Source organism: Saccostrea cucullata, unplaced genomic scaffold (assembly GCF_032062105.1).
Source record: "Saccostrea cucullata isolate Sc308-1 unplaced genomic scaffold, CSIRO_AGI_Scuc_v1 ctg406, whole genome shotgun sequence".
Taxonomy (NCBI): domain Eukaryota; kingdom Metazoa; phylum Mollusca; class Bivalvia; order Ostreida; family Ostreidae; genus Saccostrea; species Saccostrea cuccullata.
The window spans coordinates 130,390-141,094 of NW_026930103.1; the positions used below are offsets into that span (position 1 = coordinate 130,390).

General features: G+C 31.0%; 2 protein-coding genes across 2 annotated transcripts; both read right to left on the reverse strand.

The window, feature by feature from the left end:
* Positions 1 to 3,341: 3,341 nt before the first annotated feature.
* Positions 3,342 to 5,649, reverse strand: LOC134282836 (protein SLC31A2-like). Its single transcript, XM_062765222.1, has 3 exons — positions 5,561 to 5,649; positions 5,153 to 5,267; positions 3,342 to 3,762 (listed from the first exon to the last, which is right to left on the reverse strand). The coding sequence occupies exons 1-3, from the start codon at positions 5,631 to 5,633 to the stop codon at positions 3,408 to 3,410; spliced, it is 543 nt and encodes a 180-aa protein (XP_062621206.1). The 5' UTR covers positions 5,634 to 5,649; the 3' UTR covers positions 3,342 to 3,407.
* A 2,207-nt stretch (positions 5,650 to 7,856) lies between these two features.
* Positions 7,857 to 10,193, reverse strand: LOC134282838 (protein SLC31A2-like). The gene is made up of 4 exons (XM_062765223.1): positions 10,102 to 10,193; positions 8,984 to 9,057; positions 8,728 to 8,839; positions 7,857 to 8,368 (listed from the first exon to the last, which is right to left on the reverse strand). Exons 2-4 carry the CDS (start codon positions 9,054 to 9,056, stop codon positions 7,999 to 8,001), a joined length of 555 nt encoding a protein of 184 aa, XP_062621207.1. The 5' UTR covers position 9,057; positions 10,102 to 10,193; the 3' UTR covers positions 7,857 to 7,998.
* Positions 10,194 to 10,705: the final 512 nt, after the last annotated feature.

Below are 10,705 nucleotides of genomic sequence, written 5' to 3' on the forward strand. Positions count from 1 at the left end.
TGAAATGTAATCACAATGTTTAGAGAGCTAACAAACGCAAGATTTATACTTGTTCATAGAATCATTTTTATTTTATCTATTTTCAGGCATGAGATCTTTTACCCTTATTGTGAAGAAAAAGAAAGACTGTAAATACATGCTTGTTGTTAAAGTTGTTTTAAGGACGTTCGATCCTGAGATTTTGAGCGTACTTTGGTCAGGTCCTTTATTTATAAAATTCTGCATCATTTTTAAGTTCTAACATTAAATCTGAATTCTAAAGTGTAAATTTAACTATATTCAATGAAAAAACAGCGATTAAATTCCATTCATATAGAATTAAGATAGGGACTATATTTTGTGGCGGAAGGTTTTTTAGACGAAAATGATCACTATTCAGTTTTCCATTTTGAACTATAACAGTACTGTTAATTTTGGATTCCTATTTTTCCATCCTGGTTGCACAAAAAGCTGTTTTTTGCAGTTATATGTGTTATGCTGTTTCTGAAATATCTATTAAATTATTTCTTATGAATTCTGTCAACAAAGTGTGACAAATATAGTAAATATACTCTGAAAATCCGGGAAAAAAATTAGCCAATTTTAACGTAAAATTGGCACTTTTTTTAGTAATATCTGAAAATTTACATCATATACCCCCGCTTTTGATGTTCTTTTCTAAATATTCAAGATAAATTTGGCCTATTTGCTGAAAATCAGAAAAAGGTTTAAGACTTTAACATAATTTTCTTGCTTATTAAATGTTCAATGTCAGAAAAATCACTTTTTATTAGTGCAGAAAGGTCAAATAATTAATTACGCGAAGCAATTTAATAGCCATTCTCTGTAACCACTTCAACTTCGTTGCCACGCATGGTCACCGATTTTGATGAAACTTCACCTATGCTTAGTACTTGACACCAGAAACAAATATCAAACAAAATTTCGTTGCTAAGTGTTTTTTATGGCAACAGCAGGAAAAGTTTGAAAAATCGAGATTTTCAGCCATTTTAAATCTTGGCTGTGGCTTAATTAGAAAAAGCAAACAAACCATTCTCACAAAAACATGACACCTTGATGTCACTTATACTGTAGAAACTGTTTAGAATATATCTCTAAATAAGTGGTAACCAAGGGTACATTTGGGATACATTTAAATTGCTGAAATATGCTGAAAAATACTCCGTATTCACTAATTTGTTACATGCTCAAACTCAAACACTTAAGAAAAACAATGAAAATGTTTGACCTTAAGTATATAAGTATAAGCAATATTTTTCTATAAATAAATGGTTGCCATAACACAGTGTAACCATGCAAAACCAGTAACTAAAATTGGGTTAATGCTACTGTCTTGAGGAAAAACTTGAAAATTCAAGACTGGCAAATATGCATCCTTAGGACCCTGCAACACCAAAACCATAAGAAAAATTGGGTATAATTGCTACTTTGCAGTGTTACCATGGAAACAAAGTACCAGTGCTTAAAAGTGAATTATTTTTCGCTGCATTAAGAATTAAATTGCCATATAATCAAGAAACAAATTTGAATAATACTTATCTGTTAGAACTGAAGTTGAATATCATATATTGACAAAATTTTATGAAGAAAACAACACTGTTGCTATGGTTACCAAGAAGGGAAAATATTCGATTTTGTGAACTTTATATCAATATTAAACCCTGTGTGCCAAATCCAAGATTGGATGATAGTCAAAATTAAAAGTCAGGTTAGCTGTTAATAAATATCAATCGTAAAAGTTTTGGGAATCTACATTTAAGGGTACGTATCCAAGGAAAGAAAATATTTTTCAGGTTTTTAAGCATATATTTTCTGCTTATTTCCATAGCAACGCTCTATTTAAAGAATCTAATCTGAATTTTTTCAAATGGGAAAACTTGGAACACATCAACATCTTTAAAAATTGATGATTAATTATGAAGAAATGTGCTTTTTTAAAAAGATAGGATCAGATTTAAAAATACAGTGTTACTTTGAAGGCTCTCTGTGGTATAAAAACCTTGGCAACCATTTCCAACCAAAATGAAATATCATATTTTGTTCTTGGTATATGTTTCAAGGCTCTTTTTTCTATTATTTGGTCACATTTCATCCTATAATTGCTTTTTATTTTTACGTGTATGACTTTATAAAATTCAATGAATATTTTTTTTTACTTTTGAATACTTTGTTACCATAGTAACGTATGTAATAGTTGATTTACCAAACATGTTTATCATGCATTTGAGACTTGTGACCTTCAACTTTTGGAAACAGTCATTGCCAATTGTTTGCTTTGCCGCAAATGTTAACTATGGGGCTCTAAACATGTTAAAAAATGCCATTTTTCGAACTTTAAGACACGTTGCCATGGTAACTATAAAACATAGCAACCAATTTTTGCCTGATTACAGTTTATGACTTTTATCAGAGAGAGTTTGGAGAAATTCTGAGACTATGCGTGCCACAGCTCCTATATAAAATTTCAAGTCATTACAGAGAATGGCTCTTAAAACTTTTTCTCCGTCACAATTTTTAAGTGTCTTTTTTTAAACAAACTTAGATTTCATTTTGTTTCATGCTTTAATTGGATAAAAATATTGGAGGGAAAACGTCAAAAATACAATTTTTAATTAACACACAAATTTCAGTGCAAAAAGGTCATATTAAATGTACTGTAGCGCCAAAAGAAGCGTATTGACCCCCATTTTTTGATTGGAATTTTAATTAAGCTATGTATGTAGAAACTAAAAATATACTTGGCAAAAAAAGTTTAAGACTTTAAATATCAGGATCGAACGTCGTTAATGAATAAAATAATTTGTCAAAACTAGAAGTTTCTGTATTTTCGTTTGTTTGCGGATTTCTGAAAAATAGGCATGTCGCTTGTTCAGTTCATCCATGTTTTAAAACTTGTTTTGCGCCAGTTTTAGCATTTTCATTTGAAAATTGCCAGTCAAAAATTCTCAGCATTCTAGAAGCTCCATCCAAAACCGTTATATACCTCAATAATTTTATGAAATGAAGATAATACATTTACAAAGTACTATAATATACAGATTAGTTAACGATACAACATAGTTACAAACATAAGAGTGCATTATGCACTTTCAAGGGGGGATTTTTAAAGGCATTTTTCTCCCAAGAAATCGGTTTTTGCACAGTACAGAAATTATGTAGGTTTGCAACAATCACATTTTCAAAATTAATTCCCCCCTGCAAAACTTAAGAGATTTCTTTCAACCGTTTCAGCGTTTGTTGTCATAAGAAAATACAAAACATATTTTTACAGTAAAATATTTTCGACTGAATAAATGAAGTTCTGGTTACCATTATAGATTATTTATTTAAATATGTACATGTATGTGAGTACGTTAAACATAATAAACACTTGACGAAAGCAAGTCGAAATTTCCTTCTGAGTATGCTCAAACTGGTGAGTTTTTATGATCAGTCTTCTTTTTCTTCAACTTGGATCCGCCACATGGAGTATTTTGTAAAAGTAATGTCTCTGCTTCGTTTGACGTGTTGTGGCAGTTTGGTCTCTGTTCGCGTTGTTCCCCTTTGTTTTTAGTTTCCTCTCTTGGTTTGGGAGAAATCTTTCCTCTGAAGTAGTACTTGGTGAAATAGCCGAGCATGGTACCGACCAAAACAGACAGGACTATCCATACATTCATCGTCATTACACACAGCATTATGATGTATCCATTGATAACCCTAATAACGTACAATAGCGATCCAATGCACCGTCTTGGGAGAACAATAGGGTTACATGCTGTTGATCTGTCCAAAAAATTACACAATTATGTTAGTTTGATTAGAAAAAAGTGATGAATCTAGTATAAATTCAATGAAAAAACAGGTTTTTTTTATTATTATGGGTATTAATTTCTATTTCTTATCAAATAAAATTGAAAGTCTGCTCCTACCAGTTGATTTCCCATTTCAACAAGAGACCTTACGCCCGCTTTCAAAAGACTATATTATTACCTTGTAAAGGAAACTATGAATGACAATTTATAGATAATGGTATAATGAAGCAAACTAAACTAATGGATGTAAATTTTTGGTCCAAAATAATAAAAATATTTCAATGTTTCATTTATTTTACTCTGTAGACGATAAGAGCCAAAACAAAATTGTAAGACAAAAGATATTTTTTCAATTTTCCATGATTTTTCCTTATTTATAAAGTAAATACCACCAACTTGTGGTTTTTATATCTCAAAGTTTATTTATGATATTAGCTCAAAATCAACATCCGTGTTCGAACAGTTTTGAATTCGAGGCAGGCTACTGACAAATAAAATGATGTTACTGGGGTTTCAACAGCCCCAATTAACATCGGCATTTCGTAAATTTATTGTCGTTATAATGACTTTGTTAGGAAATCATCATTCGATCGTTGGTTTTTTTGGTTTTTTTTTTGTTTTTTTTTTTTGTGAAATCGATTGTAAGGCCTTTGTTTTTTTTTTATACTGAATGGTCCGCCTACTTGGTCAATTAATGGGGTGACCGATCGACAGGGAATGTTTACCCCTCCTAGGCACCTGATCTCAAACCTGAAATTTCCAGTGTCCTGTGTTTTATGCACTCTTCCCAGATTTGTATTGTTTAAAGATTTTTGGGATCGATCATTACTCGTTATCCTCATTCTTTTCATTTAATGATTCGCCCGCGTGGCACAGTGGTTAGAGCTTCTGCTCTAGAGTCGCGAAGTAAAAAATTAATACTTACGTCTCGCGTTCGAATCCCACTGTGTGACGTGGAGACCGTTCCTACGGATGAGACCGTATAAACCGAGGTCCCATGTCACAGTAGGTGCTGTCACGAAAAAGATACCTCACTGCTCAATGGCCCTGAGTGCCGAAATTATAGGAAAAAAATTGTAGCTCTCCACCGGCAAGCGTTGGCGTCTCCAAGAGTGAAAAATTCTCAAGAGGGACGTTAAAACAACATACAATCAATCAACGACTCCACAAAAGAATTGAAAATGATAAATGTTGTCACACGACGCACGATGACAGAAGAAACATATCTGGGTCACCTGAGTGAGTCGATTACCCAATAAGATTTAATTAAATACAAATAACATACAAGAATTGTGTCCTTTATGTTCGTATAATGCTACTCAAAAATTGATTTAAAATCAAAACATTCAATAGAAACCTACTGCTGAAAATCCTTTTCAGTTTGTCTCAACTTTGTTACAATTCTGTAATAAATTAGGTCAAGGAACTCGTATACAATAGAGAGAAGTGCACTCATAATCATGGCTACTGCTAAACCTAAAAATAGTAAGAAAGAAACTAAATAATATTTTCCAGAATCTTTGAAAAAAACTTATAGGTTATAATTAAAAAAAAAATTAATGAATAATGTAAACAACAATACAACACATCAAAGAAAGTGAAAAGAACGTGAACATCTACTTGTAATGCACTTTCTGAAAAATTATATATAAATTCTGATATTAATTGTGTTTTATTTTTTTCAGATTTTTCCAACAATTATGTTAAATTGTCATTTAAGCAATTAATCCTTTGTGAAAACATGGTCCTTAAAAATAGAAAATAATTACCATTGTCGGTTCCAATATGCCATGCTTGGTGCAATAAATGAAATCTTGATGATGTTGTCCAGTAGCCGTGCATCCTTAAAAATGACGTAAAAAATTAAATGCATTGATTGATACCGAATAAATGTTTATCACAAGAGGCTTTTACATGAAGAACATGTTTCCCTAGTAAAATACCCGCACCCCAAAGTCTTCGAAATCCTTCCAAAAAAAGCCCATTCTAAAAAGCCTCCAAGATCGTATCTTAAAGTAAAATTATATTTTACTGAATTCGTTTTAAGTTAAAATTTAGATTGAAAAAAAGAAAGCAATGTGATATTCATGCATATGTAATTTAGAGTACAGGGTACAGTATACATGTACTTCACCATGAAAAAGGCCAAAATTTTAAATTTTTCTCACATTTTCTGGAAAATTCTACGCGCCAAAGTTAGGAAAGCCATTTTTAACCAACAATATTATATAGTATGAAATTATTTTCGATTCAAATAATTCGGTACAAGGTATAGTAACTTAGATAAAATGTATTAAACAAAAATAACATATTGTGCGAAAAGGTACAAAAAAGTTGATGTGCATACATTTCCCATCCGGTTAAACAACTGAACAATTAACTACATTACACTGAGAAATTTTCATTTTTAAGCTAACATAATTATTTTACGACTTGTCCCAAGCCTTGATTTAGATACCTGAATTTTTTTTTTATTATTATATTCTTATCATTTATCTATTGAATAATACAGTGTGTAAAAATATTTTTGATTTTTGTTACATATTTTTCTCGAAAGTATATTTTCTTGAACAAAAAATATGTTATATTTGTAATTTTAACACAGTTTACTTACTTTTTCCCCCTTGTTATATTATATAGTTCAAAATGCCATACTTGATAATCCTGCCGTGAAAACTTCACCATTTAAACAATTGGTTATTTCATTGTGTTTTGTTTTCTATCTAAAATTTGACAATGCTCTATTCACGACGACATCCTTCACAGGAAAACAAACGTGTGCACTTGAAATGACATCATTTAGGTGGGTTTCTTTGTTTTATAAATTTAATGTATTGATTCATTTAAGAAATAAAATATCATTTTTAAGTTTTATTAAAGATATGAAATGAAATTGGTCACATGATCAAATCTATATGTGCGTAATAGTAGATTTTATCTCGTACCAACTTGTATAGTTACATGTACATTTACATCATTCAAATAGCAACACATGTTCTATTAAATCATTGATAACTCAATGAAACAAACTAGATGACACAAAAACGTAGACACGTGTTAATGTTTATTTCTTTTAAACACGTGAATGTAATGCCAGCAAGAACAAATTAACATGATATGCCATTATATTTTTCTCTTATCTATGTAAGATAGGAGTGTTGGTATACGTCTCTGATTCTAGGATAACATAGGATAACAACAAAGTTTAAAAGAAATGACATTTACATGTACCTTTTATTAAGCAACATAATTGAATGATTTATTAGTGACCCATCAATGTGAAATTTAACGGTAAATCAAGACATGGATGTCAACGGCCATGTAGCATCGTTTTTGACAGAGTGGGGGGGGGGATCTCCAGAGAGAATTTTTTTACTTACTTGAAAAAGTTGACAAGCAAAAAAAGGAAAATTGCCCAAACTCGAAAATCCTATTGCGCGCGTGTGTGTGTGTGTGTTGGGGGTGGGGTAAGAACTTTTTTCAATGCCAACTTCTTTCAGTGCAGATTTTTTTTTGTATTCAACACTGCATTCCTGTAGTATAAAGTGGGGGAACCAGCCTTTCACTAAAGTTTTCCAATAGTAAGAGTAATGTTGGGGAAAAAAGTGGAACTAAGTCCCAAACCCCCCCCCCCCCCCCCCCCTGTTGCTACGTGCCCGGTCAAAGATATTTCTTTGATTTTTGAAAGTTAATCTGATTTGAATTGCATAATTGCAAATTAAATATGAGGTAAATACCAGAATTTAATCGGTAATCATGCTTTTCAAGTTTCCTAACATCTGTCATTTCAAAAAATAATTTTGAAGTATCTATGCGATTTTCTATTATCAAAACTAATCATCTTCAATAAAGCTAACTAAGTCCTTCAAACTTAAAAGCAGACAACAAAGACTCAAGGGACTAAAGGGTCACTTTCTTTTGAAACATTTTAAAATATTATTTCAAATAAAACATTGCACTTTGTTTTTAATTAAAGTTTAATTACGTTTGAATATTTCGATTGTGAAATATGACAGCAATAGCACCTTACGTTGAAAATAATGACCAAGATTAAAATTTTGCAATAAAGAGACTGTATTATTCTGATTAAATCCAAAAATGGAAACCAAACACCAAAACTCTAAACCAAACTCTTATTCAAAATTTCATCAACAGGCAGAGAACACACTTAAAATTTCAAAAAGCCACCCAAGGCAATTTTAAGGTTCTAATGAAATGTCAGCTGTGTAACACAGCCTTCGTCTGTAACCATCATCGGATCTGTCTCTGATTGCAATATCTTTCCTTCCTCTTTCTCCAGCAAAGCCTGGCAGTGTTTGTTTCTCACAATTGTGTCCCTAGTTATTTGAATCCCAGGGTAGTTAACTCCTACTTGGATTTCAGTATTAGGTGGACTTTTTCTGGATATTCGTTTGAAGAAATATCCTGCAGCTGTTCCCAGAAGAACTGTCAGCAATATCCAAACATTCATTGTCATAACACTCAGCATTAGAATGTAGGTCATGATCAATTGAAGGGTGTAGAAAATGGTTGTTGTCAATCTGATGTTTACGGAGAAGAGACTGCAATTTGAGGCTCTGTAAATATGAAGTTTATATATTGATTTTTAGGCCAAAAAAATAGTAACCAAAAAAAGTTAAATAAATAAATAACTATTTTGGCACACTTGAATTATGAAGATTATTATGATAAACATAAATTCAGTCAATAACGTATCGGAAAATTAAAAAAAATCAAATTTTCAGCAAATCAAACAGAATAAAACCTTAAGACAAATCGAGAAATCACAGAAATAACTGCATTCAAACTCAAAACTCCGTTCAAACTAAACAAATCCAGAGCAGAGCTAAGCGGATTTCTAAAACATCAAAGGTGGGATCAAGTGCCATAGAGAAGTAAACATGACTTGATATTACAAGGTTTTCAAAAAACTCACCGAAGAAATCTTCGATCAGGCCAGCATGTTTTAAGAAATTTTAGCTTTATAATGTCCATGAATTCAAATACGAAAGATAAAACTGCTGCAAGGACCATAGCAAATATTAATCCTACAAAGAAATTGATATTTATGTTAGGTGATCATCAGTACACAAATTTTAAATTCTGTACTATTCAAAAGAATTTTTTTAAAATGAAAATTAGTCGTTATTTATGATAAAATTCAACAGACAATGTAGGTAGTGTATACAAACCAGTATACGTATCTAGTCTCCATGCCTTGTGCAGCATGTGAGCTCTTGTGTAGGTTGTCCACCAAAAATTCATTCTTAAAAAAAAAATTAAAGTTCCTCTTAAAATAAAATTCCAGTTATTGATTTTTCTAAGTAAATGGGAAAATATAAACACTTGATGAACAACAAGGTATATCTCATTTTATATTGTCATATTCTAAACAGCTAAAATTCTTTCATTACGTTTCCTGGCGACTTAGAAGAGGCATTCCAGTTTACTTCGAGAAGAATCTATGTCAAAGAGGTAGAGTAAGTGTATCCTTTTTTTCTCGTATAGAAATTGTCAGGACTATCGATTGCAGATATTTTAAAAGTATACCTGTGTTATGTAACACTGATTTTGTAGATAAGCTTATGAATAGAAAAGAAATTTATTATTCTATTAAAATGGTTTCTATTTAAAAACAAGCATTAAATGAAATTTGGAGATAGCAAACAGTACTCAAGACCCCAAAAGGCCATTGAAGCAATACAAATTAGGAGTAGATCAAATGAAAAACGAACCTCTTAAAATCTATTTTAAGACAATTTGAAATCTATTCAATAAATTTTATTATTGTTCACAATTCTATTGAAATTGCTTTTAAAAATACAATCTACCAAAAAGTTATCTTCTAAGAGAATAATACTAGTATACAGTATACAAACTTGTGTTTGAATATCAATACGGTTAAGTTTTACAATGGTTTCCTTGTATTTTTTTTATTTTTATTTATTCATTTTTTCCGTGATCTCCCTACTTTCCGTCCGTCTAAGGAAAACATGACATTTCAGTTAAAACAGCTGGAATCCATGTCATTGGAAAAAGTTATTCTTTGCGAAAGTTTGATTTAAAGACTTTTCAACATTTTACTGAGGTAGATGAAAGTTCGAAAAGTTAACCACGAGAACAGACAGACAAACAGCAAAGTCACTGAAGCTTAGGTTCATTTGAATTCAAAGTATTTTAAAAACGCATTTATTGCTTCAATTTTTCATATTTTTTCTTTTAAAAAGTGTACGATAAAATTTTATATTTAAAAAGATTTAAAGTACCAGTACTTTGTTTAAATAATATTTTATTAAAATAAATTCCTTACCTTTCTGTGTTAGGGTCACGTGGATAATGTCTATCTGCGATGTTAACCTTCCTACAGTATTCTTTCGTTTCCAAATAATGTCTTAATGACTTCCTTGTAACTTATCCATGGATATTCTACAATGATGTACCCAGTAAAATATATCATTGGCAGCATTATTGACAAACATTTCGCTCCCATACCTTCTTTTTATCAATAGCATTTATATGAAAAGACCTCTACGTAACGATAAAAATATTTGTTTTTGTAAGACTTAGTGTTATTTAAACATTAAAACGCTAAAAAAAGGTTTGGAAAAAAAACAACTTTTATTTGATTGCAGGTTGTTATGCTTATCTGTTTTCTTTCTTCAATTCGAAGAAAATGAAATTTTATTAATATCTGATTTTTAGAGAAATATAAAAGAAAGTTCTAGTAAGTATTTTGATTTGGGTTTTTTATATGTGAAAAGAAGTAAACACTTGCTGTTGCCTTCAGCTAGACTTTTAGATACATGTCTATATCGACGACGTATCGTCAAGTTAAAATTATTATTTCCATTATTATATCGATACGATATATTCTGGCGAGCTTGCATGAAAGATACTACAGAGTCTGAAACATC

Excerpts from the sequence above, each read along its gene's own strand:
- LOC134282836 (XM_062765222.1), bottom strand. The coding sequence starts at position 5,633 with ATGCACGGCTACTGGACAACATCATCAAGATTTCATTTATTGCACCAA. Across the intron at positions 5,268-5,560 it reads GCATATTGGAACCGACAATG|GTTTAGCAGTAGCCATGATT; the intron begins GTAATTATTTTC and ends TACTATTTTTAG. Across the intron at positions 3,763-5,152 it reads ACTGAAAAGGATTTTCAGCA|ATCAACAGCATGTAACCCTA; the intron begins GTAGGTTTCTAT and ends TTTTTTGGACAG.
- LOC134282838 (XM_062765223.1), bottom strand. The coding sequence starts at position 9,056 with ATGAATTTTTGGTGGACAACCTACACAAGAGCTCACATGCTGCACAAG. Across the intron at positions 8,840-8,983 it reads GAGACTAGATACGTATACTG|GATTAATATTTGCTATGGTC; the intron begins GTTTGTATACAC and ends ATTTCTTTGTAG. Across the intron at positions 8,369-8,727 it reads CCTGATCGAAGATTTCTTCG|AGCCTCAAATTGCAGTCTCT; the intron begins GTGAGTTTTTTG and ends TCATATTTACAG.